Below are 17,905 nucleotides of genomic sequence, written 5' to 3' on the forward strand. Positions count from 1 at the left end.
CTTTTTTAGATGTTTCCGATTAAGGCTCCGGGACCCGATGGCTTCCCCGCCCTTTTTTTCCAGCGACATTGGGATATTTGTGGGGAGGAAGTGATGAAGGCGGTGTTGAAAATCATTAATGGGACGGAGTCAGCAGCATGCATTAACGAGACAGTATTGGTACTCATACCAAAGGTAAAAAACCTGACCCTACTATCACAACTTCGACCCATCAGTTTATATAACGTCCTATATAAGATTGCGTCGAAAGTGATTTCTAACCGTCTGAAACAAGTGCTTTCAGAAATAATTTCTGAGGAACAATCAGCCTTTGTCCCAGGAAGGCTCATAACTGATAATATCATCACAGCATATGAATGTGTTCATTTTATGAAGAGGAACAGGGCAAAGAAGAACCAGCACATTGCTCTCAAATTGGACATGATGAAGGCCTATGATAGAGTTGAATGGGCATATTTGAGGGCGATCATGATAAAGCTGGGTTTTTCAGAAGGGTGGGTAAACATCATCATGGATATGGTAAGCTCGGTCAAATTTTCTGTCCTGATGAATGGGAGAAAGTTGGAGCAGTTTTCACCTTCACGAGGTATTAGGCAAGGGGACCCTATATCCCCATACTTGTTCTTGATTGCAGCAGAGGGCCTTTCGTGCCTATTGAAATCAAAGAGTGAGTCATCAAACCTTCATGGTATAACTGTGGCACCTACGGCGCCGCCAGTAAACCATTTACTTTTCGCAGATGACAGCCTGCTGTTTTTAAGGCCAACAGTATGGGAGCTACAGAGGTCCACCAAACCTTGGATGTGTACTGCCAAGCTTCGGGTCAGCGCATAAATTATGATAAATCGTCAATCTTTTTCAGCAAAGGAGTTCCTGATAGTGTGTGCCAGCAAATCAAAGATATATTGCATGTACCCAAGGAAACTTTGAATGAAAAGTATCTAGGGATGCCGAGTGACATTGGTACCTCTAAGAATGGAGCGTTTAAGTACTTGAAAGATAGACTCTGGAACAAGGTCCAAGGATGGATAGAAAAACACTTGTCTACGGCGGGCAAAGAAGTTTTGGTTAAATCAGTTGCACAAGCAGTCCCGGTATATTTCATGTCATGTTTCAAGCTGCCACGAAGTCTGTGCGAACATATGAACATGTTGATTCGGAAATTCTGGTGGGGGAGTAAGAATGGAAAACGTAAGCCTAACTGGGCATCATGGAAGGCCATGACACAACCGAAAAACATGGGGGGCTTGGGATTCAAAGATTTTGAACTTTTTAACTTGGCCATGTTAGCCAAGCAGGCCTGGAGAATATTGCAAAACCCCGAGTCCCTAAGTGCCCGCATATTGAGAAGTATTTACTCCCCAACTTCCTCCTTTTTGGAAGCTCATCTGGGTAGTCATCCAAGTCAAATCTGGCGAGCGGTAATAGAAGGGAAGGAAGTGCTAAAACAGGGGTTGATTAAACGGATTGGCAATGGAGAGTCAACTGATATTTGGAACGACAACTGGCTGCCCCGTATGAAGATGATGCGGCCCTATGGTAGCAAGGTTGTGAACCCTCCGTCACAAGTCTCAGAATTGATAGATGCAACATCGGCCACATGGAATAATGAGAAGGTAGCACAAGTTTTTCTGCCAATGGATGTCTCGGTTATCCTGACCATTCCCCTCTGCACAAGGAATATTCCAGATTTCTGGTCATAGCATTATGAATCATCGGGGGTGTTCACAGTCCGGTCCGCATATGCGATGCTGGTTTCTACTAGGCAGAGGAGGGAAGCATGGCTTGAGGAAATCCCCGGCTCCTCGAGTCTGGGCTCCGAGGGGAGCGCATGGAGATCGTTGTGGAAGACAAAGGTGCCCGACAAAGTCAGGGTGTTTCTTTGGAGGATGGCAAGGCAATCTTTACCCACCGAGGATGTGAGAGCTCACAGAAATATGTCCACATCTAGCTCATGCGGGCTGTGCGGGGCTTTGGATTCATGGCGTCATTCTCTTTTGGAGTGCACCTCCTCCAGGTGTGTATTGGCCCTGTCTGATGCAAGTTTAACAGAGCAGATGAGTGTATCTACAGAGCCGAACGCTAAGCTCTGGCTCTTCTCTTTGCTAGAAGCGTCATCGCATGCATCTTTTGTTCAACTAGCGGTGACACTATGGGCAATTTGGTGGGCTCGTCGTCAGGCAATCCACGAAGGAATCTTCCAGAGCCCACACGCCACACACAGTTTTATCGAGCGCTTTATAGCCGAACTTCATAGTCTGGGAGATGGCGGGGCATCGGTTGCAACTGGCGGCACAAGGATTGTCCCCTGTACTCGGCCCAAGCCTCCGCCTAGAGGCTTTGCGAAGATCCACGTGGATGCAGGGGTTGGCCGGTTCAATAGAGGTGGCTCGGCTGCGGCAATATGCAGGGATGATCAGGGAAACTACCTGGGTAGCTCGGCATTGGTGATCCCGGGGGTAGTTGATGTGGCGACGTTAGAAGCCATCGCCTGCCGTGAAGCTTTGTCCTTGGCAGAAGATTTGTACGTTCATGACTTGATTATCGCTTCGGACTCCAAGCAGGTGATCAACGACATAAACAGAGGCTATGGAGGGAAGCATGGGGCTATTATCTCGGAGATTTGCTTTCGAGCTGCTGCTTTTAATTGTACCTTTGTTTTTGAGAGCCGTGCATCGAATGGTGATGCTCATACTATAGCTAGATCTTCGCTTTCTCTTCAGCGGGGGCGCCATATTTGGCTTGTTCACCCCCATGCAAACTGTATCCCACAAACTGTGGCTTATAATCAATAAAGCGTGTTTTACCCCTAAAAAAAACATCCGAACAAGGCGTGCTTCGAGTCATCTACTCTAGCATGACAAATTGGACATTCTCCACTGACTAACCTTCTCAAAAGTTATTAATTGACTTTAAAAAAAGTTATTAATTGACCGACGTGCCAATTTTAGGGACAGCGCTCGACGATTCAGAAGCCGTCGGATGTGCATCGCATGACCGTAATTGTCTCTGGTGGTTCTTTAGTCGAGCGATAAATGTGACGTGTCGTAGTAACTAACAACACGTTCAAAGCGGAACAATTTTTGTGGGAAACGAGGCGTGCGATAAAATTGAATATGCACTGGGGTGGTTCATAACGAAGCAAATAAGAATCATCATCATTTCTTCTGCCTTATATTTTGGAAGGACGGTGGTAGAAATGGTAAAATGCAGAGTTAATTTATTTCTGCCTCATGCTGGTAATTACTTACATATGTAGAATATGGTGTAAACTTCGGACATGCTCGTACGGACGTACTTGTCAATGAGATCACCGGACAGTTCTGCAATAACAGCCTTGCAGAACTTATACAGGGACTCTAGGCATGTAGACTCATTCATACGGACGTACTTGTCAATGAGATCACCGGGCACTCCGTATGCAAGCATTCGTATGGCGGCAGTGCATTTCTGATAAGAGGAGAAACCGATCTTGCCGACGGCATCCTCTTTGCACTCGACATAGTCATCAGAGCAGACCACCCCCTCTCTAATACGGTTGAAAAGATGCCTACTCATACGGAAACGGCGGCGGAATTTTTGATATTTGAACAACGGATTTGTTGTATCAAAATAGTCCTTCCAAAGAAGGAAATGTCCGCTCTCTCGGTTGCAATTCAACGCCGGAAGGTGGCCCGGAATGGAGCCACGAAACAACGGCCGTTGGCTGTTGAGGTGGTGATGGACCAACACGGCAGCCAATATCTCCTCCTCCTCGTCAGACGACGAATCGTCGAAGTCGCAAAGGAAATTATGGGAAAAGAACTCATCCGCGGAGTCCATTTTCGTACCTTGGCAAACTGTCGAACAACTTGCGGGCGTTGAAGAAGGAGACGGCCGGCAAAGGGAGCCGCGGCGCGCACGGACCAGCTAGTTGCCCTGCCGACATCCGACGAGCGTGTCAGTGAGGATTTGATCGGGGCGGCGAGGCGGCCTCTTGGTCGCGGGCGGCTGTGCGGTTGGGGGGAGCGGCGGTGGGAAACAGTTTGCTCCCCGGCGGCAAGATGATGGTGGCGGGACGACGGAAGGAGTGAGCGGCGTTGCTGGGCGGATGTGGAGGCGGCGGCAGCTGGCAGAGTCGCCGGCAAAAAAGGGCGGCGGTGTCGGCGACGAAGGAGGTGGGCGAGGGTTACTGTTGGTTGGGGGGTGGGGGAGGCCAATGAGCCACCGATTAGCGGGCCCTAGGAGAGGAGAAGACGAGTGGGCGCTCGTCCGTTGCGTGTCCGCGCCGACACAAATCCGGCTCAAAAATAGGCCGAGAATGGGTTGCCCACAGACAAAAAGCGGACGCGCGTCTATTTGGGTCGACGCGTTGAGCCGACTTTTCTGTCTGTGCCGATCCAAACGGACAGCGGCGGACGAAATGGATCGACTCATTAAAGTTGCTCTTAGAATAGCTTTGCAATAGCACGTAACCGATGGAAAAAGAGCAAAATTCTGGTACTTACCTGGGCAAGCCGTGCTACGTAGTGCAGGCGGCGGAATGATCGATGCAGCCGCAGATCGCTTCACTTCTGAAGGCAGCAATGAGAGGGAGCAGGCGTGGACTTTCCCAGAGGCCAGAGGTGAGAGATGTGGCACTTGTAGTACACAGGCGCTGCATCTGATCCAAATACATATGGGAATAGAAAATACTTGTGCTGATCCAGTCGCGCTCCGCCTCCCCACGTCATGTGGACCAGTGGACGTGGGGGGGATAGTTTGACCCAGCGGATTTTTTTTTTCTGCCACCAATCATCCTCAGCTCCCCGGTACAGATTGTCCAGCAATAGTTTTCCAGGCTCTCCCGGTCAGTCAAACAAGAATAGCGATGGACAGTCTTGGATATGTTCCTTGTTTCTCGCAAAAAAAGAAGAAGAGAGAGTATATGTTCCTTTGTTACAGTGTATGCAGTTGCTGCAGCCACTTTGATCTTGTAATAGCTGTGGTGTACAGACTACAAAGCATCCACATAAAACTCCATTTGTAACAAGAAGGGTGCTCTAGCATCCGCAGACATTCCTAGCATCACCAAGAGTTCACAAATAAACAAGGGAAAACATTGTTTCTTCCGCCTTTATATTTTGGAACAGGGGCAGTGAAAATGGTAAGCATTTAGGCTTAATTTCCTCCGACTCATGCTGGCCATTACATTACTGCTGTTGAATATATAATAGGGTAAACTGCAGTGTGATGTCTCTAAGGGAAAGGCAGCACAACACACAACATACACTCATTTTCTGAATCAGTTTGGGGTGAAACGCAGCAGCAAACCTAATCAACACTGCCAGCCAAGGACACGAGCATTTGGGTCGCAAGACGACCTCCAGTAAACCTCGCGTTGGCCCTGGAATTGATGAGTGATCCTCCCATCTTCGGTTGCCCTCAAGACTTCGGTTCCTGCTTCTCTAAACGGTTTTAACCCCCCACTTCGGCTCCTCTCAGTTTTCTGACTTCCGTCTGCATCAAGAATCACAAGTTTAGCCAATGACTTACCATATGAATATATCAATCATGAAAGGATCAGAAATTCTCTTCTGTTCGAAGCAAGCTTGACTTCTAAAACACCATATCGTTCAAAAAAAAAACACGATGCAATGCCAACAGTAGCTAGAAATATTTCTTGTTTCTAAATTTGTGCAGCAAAAATAGTACAGATTAAAAGCACATCAGATTATTCCCCACAAACCTCGCAAGTGAACAGGAGAGAGATAAATGATAAAATGGTTTCATTCCGACACAAATTTGACAATGCATCTCAACCTTCCATCCTCTTAGAAAGTTAGGAGGAGGGATATGATCATACGACCGATTTTGTTTCAGCTGTTGATCATATGCCCTAGTTTAGAAACATGGCATCCCACCCCTCATTTAGTACTTCAGAAACAGAGACCAAAACTAAGACAGATATTATATAGCGTATGAAAGGAGAGACAAAGAGATTAGAGGTTCTCTATCCAGCCACCAACCCTTCAAGAATCTGGTATTAGTTTCGTCCCCAACAATTCTTCTCCAATGCTTACAGAATTGAATCTTTGATATCACGGCCACCTGACCAAAATTGAGTCTCTCCATTTCTGTGTTTAATACTAGTATAAAACTTTCTGCCAGAGCAATCCTCTGTCCTAAGCTTACAGAGCCACATTGCTAGTCAGACCTTATTCATTGTTTGAAGATCGAAAACCCCTAACTTTACAGGGCGATCCTCTGTTGTTGCAACAACAACAACAACAACAACAAAGCCTTTAGTCCCAAGCAAGTTGGGGTAGGCTAGAGGTGAAACCCATAAGATCTCGCAACCAACTCATGGCTCTGGCACATGGATAGCAAGCTTCCACGCACCCCTGTCCATAGCTAGCTCTTTGTCGATACTCCAATCCTTCAGGTCTCTCTTAACGGACTCCTCCCATGTCAAAATCGGTCGACCCCGCCCTCTCTTGACATTCTCCGCACGCTTTAGCCGTCCGCTATGCACTGGAGCTTCTGGAGGCCTGCGCTGAATATGCCCAAACCATCTCAAACGATGTTGAACAAGCTTTTCCTCAATTGGTGCTACCCCAACTCAATTGGGTCTACAAATATTTACAGGGAGATCCTCTGTTGTTGGGTCTACAAATATATACCAGCCTACTAAAATGATACCTCCTAATATGTTGGTATTCATAACTTAGCAAACTATGCTCTGAAAAAATCAATTCTCTTTCTAACCCCTACACGTAAAGAGGCATGTTGCGAAGGAATGATTTAACCACGAACTTTGCTTCAGTACACACCCCCAGAAAAGTTTAAGGATTTCGGTGCAGATTAAAGGTGGAGATTAGAAGGTACCCTTTCAATGAAAAAGGATAACATAGTCTTTTGTATCCAAATCAATCTATTCAATACGTTTGATCTGCAAACTAATATGATGATAGCCCTTTTAAGTAATTTTAAGATTTATGCAAACTTTTAAGGGGGAGTGTACCGAAGCAGAACTCTCTAACCACAACAAGTCAACCACCAGTAGTCAAGATCATCCCTTGCTATCCAGCTAACCTAATTTCTGCCTTATTCTTAGCGGGTTCCTAAGCTGAATTTCTTATTTTAATCTCATCGACAGGAGCTCCAAATGTAAAATATTTCATGGGAAGAGTCCCACAATGGAATACTGTATTCAAGTAGATGGATGGGTATTCCATTTCAAATAAGGTATGGGAAGGAAAACAAAACAAGGGAGTGGTTAGGAAAAAAACAAAAATAACAAGCAGAACCTTTTACAAGCATTTACATATTAACAGTGTCAAATTCAGTGCAACTGGCAACACAACAGAACTATCGAACCAAAATGACAAACATGCCAATTAGAAAGTGGAATCTCTGTCTCAAAGGAGGAGGAATGCAACACGTGAACCAGTTCAGAAATGCAGCCACATAAAAACACAAGCAAGCATTTGGCAAATTCTACAATATATATATATATATATATATATATATATATATATATATATATATATATATATATATATATATATATATATATAGTCTGTTTTGCTTGTTTCTCAAATAGAATGTCTTTTTCATTGTCATCTTAAAGATAACACTACTGGACAACACCATCTAGTGGCCAAACGAAGGAAATGTTATGATACCTTGTCCACATTCCATCAAGCACCTTCAAGTTGAGGGTGCACCTGGTTGTCTATCAAGCAAGGAGGCCATGCCATGATGTAGGGATGGGGATGGCCGTCAAATCTCCTCTGAAAGAGCGTGGCCAGCTCCCCTGTCTCCATGCATAGAGACATGAACCAACTAGGATTATGACCATCAAGGAAAGTTTCCATGGTAGAGAAGTACACAAATCCACCAATAGTGGCCACAACCTTCAGGTCACCATGTTCCACAAGTGTACTCTCGGTGACCTCGACAATCGTCTCCAACGGAAACCTCTGGTCAAATATCCATCTCTCGATGCCGTCATCCTCGGCTCCCCGGACCCAAACAAAAAGCTCGAAATCAATTGGGCAGACAATGCAAGGCTTCCCATCCTTGGTCTCGCCAACCCTGAATATGAGATCTCGCGCCACCAAGGTCGGCGGCAAATCCATCTGGGAGAAATGTAGTGTCGCTGTGTTCAGCACAAGGATGTAGGCTTCATTTGTGTGTATCCAGTAGACGAACCCATTCACCAACGTGCCAACTTTAAGCCAGTGCTGGTCTTCAGGCAGTGGCGTCACAGCCTCCGACCACGGGAAGATCTGCCACTCCCTGCTCTCCGACGAGAAGACGGCGGCACGCGCCCGCGACTTGTCATGGCAGGTGTAGACCAGGCGCAGCGGCTCGCCGCCCTCTTCGGAGGAGAGGATGTAGCATCCGAGGTACTTGGCGTCGCCGCGGGCGCCGTCGAAGATCTTGTCGGGCGGCACGGGGATGAGATCCAGGGCCCGCGCGAGGGGGTTGTAGACGGCGAACTGCTCCAGGCTGCAGTTCTGGAGGAGGACGTTGCCGTCGCAGCAGCCCTCTATGGCCCACCCCGGGAAGGTGTCGTCGTCGGCGGGGAGGCGGGTGAGGAAGAAATCGGCGCCGCGGACGGCGGCCGCGAGGTCAGGGTCGGCGCGGCGGCGGAGGGGCGCGAAGGCGGGGATGGAGGGCACTTCGGGGTCGAAGAAGAGGCCGAGGAGAGGGGGCAGGTGGGCCTCCCGGAAGCTGCGGCGGAAGGCGGGGGACGAGCGGACGGCGCCGAGGAAGGTGCGGCAGCTGAGGGCGGCACGGACGAGGCTCGGGAGGGAGGGGAGGCGGAGGAAGATCTCGCGGAGGAGATCTTCGTCGAGAGAGATTACGGTGGTGGGAGCGGGTGGTGGCGATGAGTTCGCCGCCGCCGGCGAGGGTGATTGCTGCCAGGCCATGGCTTACGCTGAACAAGGAGGAATGCAGGGACGCTCTTATCCAGAAAATAATCATGTACATGAAATAGAAGATGGTGAGAGAAAAAAAAACATATTTCATTCTTTTGATTGTAATTTGAAAACTGAAGCCCTACGCTGCTAATTGACCGAGGTGATCATCGCTCGAGATGAGACAAAAGCATCTCCTTTGAGTGTTAGTGTCGGGTGCTCGATGGTGATACCAACAAAGGAGATAATGATGATATAGTTGTGGTGATTAGGTAAAATTTCGTGTTTTGACCTTTTTCTGAAACTTAATTGAGATCTGACCCTAGTTTGAAAAAAAATTGAGATCTGATCCTTTTCCTATCGTCAGGGTCCATGACGGTAGGGTGTAACAGCCTACCGACAGGGACCTTGGTGGGAGGAAACATTCTTACCACCGAACAGACTCGCGGTACAACCATATCACCAAGGTGCTCGGTGGTAGACACGAACACGCACTGTGTTCAATACTTAGAAGGAATTTGTGATAGGGCATCCAACCCTACCGCTAGGGGCCTTGGCAGTAGGCTGTTATATCCTACCACCATAAAACCCTGGCGGTAGCAAAAGGTTTAGATCCTGAAAAAAAATCAGACTAAGGTCAGATTTTGATTAAGTTTTAGGAAATGGTCAAAACACAAAATTTAGCCTGGTGATTAGAGTTGCACAAGAGAGTGAAGGAAATATGCCCTAGAGGCAATAATAAAGTTGTTATTGAAGGAAATATGCCCTAGAGGCAATAATAAAGTTATTATTTATTTTCTTATTTCATGATAAATGTTTATTATTCATGCTAGAATTGTATTAACCGGAAACATAATATTTGTGTGAATACATAGACAAACAGAGTGTTACTAGTATGCCTCTACTTGACTAGCTCGTTGATCAAAGATGGTTATGTTTCCTAGCCATAGACATGAGTTGTCATTTGATTAACGGGATCACATCATTAGTAGAATGATGTGATTGACCTGACTCATTCCGTTAGCTTAGCACATGATCGTTTAGTATTCTGCTATTGCTTTCTTCATGACTTATACATGTTCCTATGACTATGATTATGCAACTCCCGTTTATCGGAGGAACACTTTGTGTGCTACAAACGTCACAACGTAACTGGATGATTATAAAGGTGCTCTACAGGTGTCTCCAAAGATACTTGTTGGGTTGACGTATTTCGAGATTAGGATTTGTCACTCCGATTGTTGGAGAGGTATCTCTGGGCCCTCTCGGTAATGCACATCACTTAAGCCTTGCAAGCATTGCAACTAATGAGTTAGTTGCGGGATGATGTATTACGGAACGAGTAAAGAGACTTGTCGGTAATGAGATTGAACTAGGTATTGAGATACCGACGATCGAATCTCGGGAAAAGTAACATACCGATGACAAAGGGAACAACGTATGTTGTTATGCGGTTTGACCGATAAAGATCTTTGTAGAATATGTGGGAGCCAACATGAGCATCCAGGTTCCGCTGTTGGTTATTGACCGGAGACGTGTCTCGGTCATGTCTATATAGTTCTCGAACCCGTAGGGTCCGCACGCTTAACGTTTCGATGGCAGTTATATTATGAGTTTATATGTTTTGATGTACCGAAGGTTGTTCGGAGTCCCGGATGTGATCACGGACATGACGAGGAGTCTCGAAATGGTCGAGACATGAAGATTGATATATTGTAAGCCTATGTTTGGATATCGAAAGTGTTCCGGGTGAAATTGGGATTTTACCGGAGAACCGGGAGGTTACCGGAACCCCCCGGGGACTTAATGGGCCATAGTGGGCCTAGGTGGAAGAGAGGAGAGGCGGCTAGGGCTGGGCCGCGCGCCCCTCCTCCCCAGTCCGAATAGGACAAGGAGAGGGGGGCGGCGCCCCCCCCCCTTCCTTCTTCTCCTCCACTCTTTCCCCCTCCCAAGTCCTAATCCAACTAGGAAAGGGGGGAGTCCTACTCCCGGTGGGAGTAGGACTCCTCCTGGCGCGCCTCCTCCCTGGCCGGCCGCACCCCCTTGCTCCTTTATATACGGGAGCAGGGGGGCACCCTATAGACACAACAATTGATCATTGATCTTTTAGCCGTGTGCGGTGCCCCCCTCCACCATAGTCCATCTCGATAATATCGTAGCGGTGCTTAGGCGAAGCCCTGTGTCGGTAGAACATCATCATCGTCACCACGCCGTCGTGCTGACGAAACTCTCCCTCAACACTCGGCTGGATCGGAGTTCGAGGGACGTCATCGGGTTGAACGTGTGCTGAACTTGGAGGTGTTGTACGTTCGGTACTTGATCGGTCGGATCGTGAAGACGTACGACTACATCAACCGTGTTGTGCTAACGCTTACGCTTTCGGTCTACGAGGGTACATGGACAACACTCTCCCCTCTCGTTGCTATGCATCACCATGATCTTGCGTGTGCATAGGAATTTTTTTGAAATTACTACGTTCCCCAATAGTGACATCCGCGCCAGGTTTTACGCGTAGATGTCATATGCATGAGTAGAACACAAGTGAGTTGTGGGCGATATAAGTCATACTGCTTACCAGCATGTCATACTTTGGTTCGACGGTATTGTTGGATGAAGCGGCTCGGACCGACATTACGCGTACGCTTACGCGAGACTAGTTCTACCGACGTGCTTTGCACACAGGTGGCTGGCGGGGGTCAGTTTCTTCAACTTTAGTTGAACCGAGTGTCGCTACTCCCGGTCCTTGCGAAGGTTAAAACAGCACCAACTTGACAACCTATCATTGTGGTTTTGATGCGTAGGTAAGAACGGTTCTTGCTAAGCCCGTAGCAGCCACGTAAAACTTGCAACAACAAAGTAGAGGACGTCTAACTTGTTTTTGTAGGGCATGTTGTGATGTGATATGGTCAAGACATGATGCTAAATTTTATTGTATGAGATGATCATGTTTTGTAACCGAGTTATCGGCAACTGGCAGGAGCCATATGGTTGTCGCTTTATTGTATGCAATGCAATCGCCCTGTAATGCTTTACTTTATCACTAAGCGGTAGCGATAGTCGTAGAAGCATAAGATTGGCGAGACGACAACGATGCTACGATGGAGATCAAGGTGTCGCGCCGGTGACGATGGTGATCATGACAGTGCTTCGGAGATGGAGATCACAAGCACAAGATGATGATGGCCAATATCATATCACTTATATTGATTGCATGTGATGTTTATCTTTTATGCATCTTATCTTACTTTGATTGACGGTAGCATTATAAGATGATCTCTCACTAAATTTTAAGATAAAAAGTGTTCTCCCAGAGTATGCACCGTTGCCAAATTTCGTCGTGCCCAGACACCACGTGATGATCGGGTGTGATAAGCTCTATGTCCATCTACGACGGGTGCAAGCCAGTTTTGCACACGCAGAATACTCAGGTTAAACTTGACGAGCCTAGTATATGCAGATATGGCCTCGAAACACTGGAGATCGAAAGGTTGAGCGTGAATCATATAGTAGATATGATCAACATAGTGATGTTCACCATTGAAAACTACTCCATCTCACGTGATGATCGGACATGGTTTAGTTGATTTGGATCACGTGATCACTTAGAGGATTAGATGGATGTCTATCTAAGTGGGAGTTCTTAAGTAATATGATTAATTGAACTTTAATTTATCATGAACCTAGTCCTGGTAGTATTAGCATATCTATGTTGTAGATCAATAGCTCGCGTTTAGCTCCCCAGTTTTATTTTTGTTATGTTCCTAGAGAAAAAATATGTTGAAATATGATACTAGGAATGATGCGGACTTGGTCCGTGATCTGAGGTTTATCCTCATTGCTGCACAGAAGAATTATGTCCTTGATGCACCGCTAGGTGATAGAACTATTGCAGGAGCAGATGCAGACGTTATGAACATTTTGACAAAAGCTCGATATGATGACTACTTGATAGTTTAGTGCACCATGCTTTACGGCTTAGAACCAGGACTCCAAAAGGTTTTGAACGCCATGGAGCATATAAGATGTTCCAAGAGATGAAATTGGTATTTCATACTCATGCCCGTGTCGAGAGGTATGAGACCTCTGACAGTACTTTGCCTACAAAGATGGAGGAGAATAGCTCAACCAGTGAGCATGTGCTCAGATTGTCTGAGTACTACAATTGCTTGAATCAAGTGGGAGTTAATTTTCCAGATAAGATAGTAATTGACAAAGTCCTCTAGTCACTATCACCAAGTTACTAGAACTTCGTGATGAACTATAATATGCAAGGGATAACGGAAGCGATTCCCAAGCTCTTCGTGATGCTGAAATCGACGAAGGTAGAAATCAAGAAAAACATCAAGTGTTGATGGTTAACAAGACCACGAGTTTCAAGAAAAGGTCAAAGGGAAGAAACAGAGTAATGCCTTAAGCAAGATGACATGATGTAGAGGGATAAACTCATGCAATATGATGAAAACCCCATCTTGTTATCCTCGATGGCAACAATACAATACGTGCTTTGCTGCCCCTACTGTCACTGGGAAAGGACACCGCAAGATTGAACCAAAGCTAAGCACTTCTCCCATTGCAAGAAAGATCAATCTAGTAGGCCAAACCAAAATGATAATTCGAAGAGACTTGCAAAGATAACCAATCATACATAAAATAATTCAGAGAAGATTCAAATATTGTTCATATATAGATTTGATCATAAACCCACAATTCATCGGTCTCAACAAACACATCGCAAAAAGAAGATTACATCGAATAGATCTCCACAAGAGAGGGGGAGAACATTGTATTGAGATCCATAAAGAGAGAAAAAGCCATCTAGCTAATAACTATGGACCCGTAGGTCTGAGGTAAACTACTCACACTTCATCGGAGGGGCTATGGTGATGATGTTGAAGCCCTCCGTGATCGATGCCCCCTCCGGCGGAGTGATACGTCTCCAACATATCTATAATTTTTGATTGCTCCATGCTATACTATCCACTGTTTTGGACTATATTGGGCTTTATTTTCCACTTTTATATTATTTTTTGGACTAATCTATTAACCGGAGGCCTAGCCCAGAATTGCTGTTTTTTGCCTATTTCAGTGTTTCGGAGAAACAGAATATCAAACGGAGTCCAAACGGAATGAAACCTTCGGAAACGTGATTTTCTCATCAGATAAGATCCAAGAGACTTGGACCCTCCGTCAAGAAAGCCACGAGGCGGCCACGAGGGTGGAGGGCGCCCCCCTAGGGCGCGCCCCCTGCCTCGTGGGCCCCTCGAAACTCCACCGACGTACTTCTTCCTCCCATATATATCCACGTATCCCCAAACGATCGGGGACAGAGCCAAAAACCTAATTCCACCGCCGCAACTTTCTGTATCCACGAGATCCCATCTTGGGGCCTGTTCTGGAGCTTCGCCGGAGGGGGCATCGATCACGTGGGGCTTCTACATCATCATCCAAGCCTCTCCGATGAAGTGTGAGTAGTTTACTTCAGACCTACGGGTCCATAGTTAGTAGCTAGATGGCCTCTTCTCTCTTTTTGGATCTCAATACAATGTTCTCCCCCTCTCTTGTGGAGATCTATTCGATGTAATCTTCTTTTTGCGGTGTGTTTGTTGAGACCGATGAATTGTGGGTTTATGATCAAGTCTATCTATGAATAATATTTGAATCTTCTCTGAATTCTTTTATGTATGATTGGTTATCTTTGCAAGTCTCTTCGAATTATCAGTTTGGTTTGGCCTACTAGATTGGTTGTTCATGCCATGGGAGAAGTACTTAGCTTTGGGTTCGATCTTGCGGTGTCCTTTCCCAGTGACAGAAGGGGCAGCAAGGCACGTATTGTATCGTTGCCATCGAGGATAACAAGATGGGGTTTTTATCATATTGCATGAAACTATCCCTCTACATCATGTCATCTTGCTTAAGGTGTTACTCTGTTTTTAACTTAATACTCTAGATGCATGCTGGATAGCAGTCGATGAGTGGAGTAATAGTAGTAGATGTAGGCAGGAGTCGGTCTACTTGTCTCGAACGTGATGCCTATATACATGATCATACCTAGATATTCTCATAACTATGCTCAATTCTGTCAATTGCTCAACAGTAATTTGTTCACCCACCGTAGAATACTTATGCTCTTGAGAGAAGCCACTAGTGAAACCTATGGCCCCCGGGTCTCTTTCTCATCATATTAATCTCCATCAGTTTATTATTTCTTTGCTTTTACTTTTTACTTTGCATCTCTATACCAAAAATACCAAAATATTATTTATCATCTCTATCAGATCTCACTTTCGTAAGTGATCGTGAAGGGATTGACAACCCCTAAGCGCGTTGGTTGCGTTGAGCAATTGTTTTTGTGTAGGTACAGGGGACTTGTGCGTGGCCTCCTACTGGATTGATACCTTGGTTCTCAAAAACTGAGGGAAATACTTTTGCTACTTTGCTGCATCATCCTCTCCTCTTCGGAGAAATCCAACGCAGTGCTCAAGAGGTAGCAAGAAGAATTTCTGGCGCCGTTGCCGGGGAGTCTGCGCAAAAGTCAACATACCAAGTACCCATCACAATCCCTATCTCCCGCATTACATTATTTGCCATTTGCCTCTCGTTTTCCTCTCCCCCACTTCACCCTTGCTGTTTTATTCGCCCTCTCTCTCTATCCTCCCTCCTCCCTCTCTATTTGCCTCTTTTTGCCCGTTTGCCTTTTTGTTTGCTTGTGTGTTAGTTTGCTTGTTTGTCGCGATGGCTCAAGATAATACTAAATTATGTGACTTCACCAATACCAACAATAATGATTTCCTTAGCACTCCAATTGCTCCTCTTACCGATGGTGAATCTTGTGAAATTAATGCTGCTTTGCTGAATCTTCTCATGAAAGATCCGTTTTCCGGCCTTCCTAGTGAAGATGCCGCTACCCATCTTAATAGCTTCATTGATTTGTGTGACATGCAAAAGAAGAAAGATGTCGATAATGATATTGTTAAATTGAAGCTATTTCCTTTTTCGCTTAGAGATCGTGCTAAAGCTTGGTTTTCGTCTTTGCCTAAAAATAGTATTGGTTCATGGAACAAGTGCAAAGATGCTTTTATCTCTAAGTATTTTCCTCCCGCTAAGATCATCTCTCTTAGAAACGATATTATGAATTTTAAGCAACTTGATCATGAACATGTTGCACAAGCTTGGGAGAGAATGAAACTAATGATACGTAATTGCCCTACTCATGGTTTAAATTTGTGGATGATTGTTCAAAATTTCTATGCCGGATTGAATTTTGCTTCTAGAAATCTTTTAGATTCAGCCGCGGGAGGCACTTTTATGGAAATAACTTTAGGAGATGCTACTAAACTCCTAGATAATATTATGGTTAATTATTCTCAATGGCACACTCAAAGGTCCACTAATAAAAAAGTGCATGCGATAGAAAAATTAATGTTTTGAGTGGAAAGATGGATGAACTTATGAAATTATTTGCTACTAAGAGTGTTTCATCTGATCCTAATGATATGCCTTTGTCTACTTTTATTGAGAATAATAATGAATCTATGGATGTGAATTTTGTTGGTAGGAACAATTTTGGTAACTACGCGTATAGAGGAAATTTCAATCCTAGGCCTTATCCTAGTAATCCCTCTAATAATTATGGTAATTCCTACAACAATTCTTATGGAAATTATAATAAGATGCCCTCTGATTTTGAATCTAATATTAAATAATTTATTTCTTCGCAAAAGAATTTTAATGCTATGATTGAAGAAAAATTGCTTAAGATTGATGATTTGGCTAGGAACGTTGATATAATTGCTCTTGATGTTGATTCTTTGAAACTTAGATCTATTCCACCTAAGCATGATATCAATGAGTCTCTCAAAGCCATGAGAATTTCCATTGATGAGTGCAAAGAAAGAACCGCTAGGATGCGTGCTATGAAAGGTGCCTTTATAAAAGTGTGTTCTTCTAGTTCCTATGAAAATAATGATGAAGATCTAAAAGTTATTGATGTGTCCCCTATTAAATATTTGTTTCGCAATATTAATCTTGATAATGATGGGACTGAATATGATCCACCTTTACCTAGAAGGCGTTCCAATAATTCTGAATCTTTTGATATTGATGCTAAATTTGATAAAAGTGGGATTGAAGAAATTAAAACCCTAGATGTTGCTAAACCCACTATTATGGATTTAAAGGAATTTAACTATGAAAATTGCTCTTTGATTGATTGTATTTCCTTGTTGCAATCCGTGCTAAAATCTCCTCACGTTTATAGTCAAAATAAAGCGTTTACTAAACATATCGTTGATGCCTTGATGCAATCTTATGAAGAAAAACTTGAATTGGAAGTTTCTATCCCTAGAAAACTTTATGATGAGTGGGAACCAACTATTAAAATTAAAATTAAAAGTTATGAGTTTTATGCTTTGTGTGATTTGGGTGCTAGTGTCTCTACTATTCCCAAAAATTTGTGTGATTTGCTAGATTTCCGTAATTTTGATGATTGCTCTCTAAACTTGCATCTTGTGGATTACACTATTAAGAAACCTATGGGAAGAATTAATGATGTTCTTATTGTTGCAAATAGGAATTATGTGCCCGTAGATTTTATCGTTCTTGATATAGATTGCAATCCTTCTTGCCCTATTATTCTTGGTAGACCTTTCCTTAGAACGGTTGGTGCAATTATTGATATGAAGGAAGGGAATATTAGATTCCAATTTCCAATTAAAAAGGGCATGGAACACTTCCCTAGAAAGAAAATAAAATTACCATATGAATCTATCATGAGAGCCACTTATGGATTGCCTACCAAAGATGGCAATACCTAGATCTATTCTTGCTTTCTATGCCTAGCTAGGGGCGTTAAACGATAGCGCTTATTGGGAGGCAACCCAATTTTATTTTTATTCCTTGCTTTTTGCTCCTGTTTAGTAATAAATAAATTATTTAGCCTCTATTTTGGTTGTGTTTTTTGTGTTTAATTAGTGTTTGTGCCAAGTAGAACCGTTGGGAAGACTTGGGGAAAGTCTTGT

The 17,905-nt window shown here is 44.5% G+C and overlaps 1 protein-coding gene across 1 annotated transcript; it reads right to left on the reverse strand.

Annotated features, from left to right (window-relative positions):
* Positions 1–4,969: 4,969 nt before the first annotated feature.
* On the reverse strand, positions 4,970–8,972 carry LOC123132367 (uncharacterized). Its single transcript, XM_044552143.1, has 2 exons — positions 7,647–8,972; positions 4,970–5,478 (listed from the first exon to the last, which is right to left on the reverse strand). The coding sequence occupies exon 1, from the start codon at positions 8,898–8,900 to the stop codon at positions 7,662–7,664; it is 1,239 nt and encodes a 412-aa protein (XP_044408078.1). The 5' UTR covers positions 8,901–8,972; the 3' UTR covers positions 4,970–5,478; positions 7,647–7,661.
* Positions 8,973–17,905: the final 8,933 nt, after the last annotated feature.

This window comes from Triticum aestivum, chromosome 6A (assembly GCF_018294505.1).
Source record: "Triticum aestivum cultivar Chinese Spring chromosome 6A, IWGSC CS RefSeq v2.1, whole genome shotgun sequence".
Classification (NCBI taxonomy): Eukaryota; Viridiplantae; Streptophyta; class Magnoliopsida; order Poales; family Poaceae; genus Triticum; species Triticum aestivum.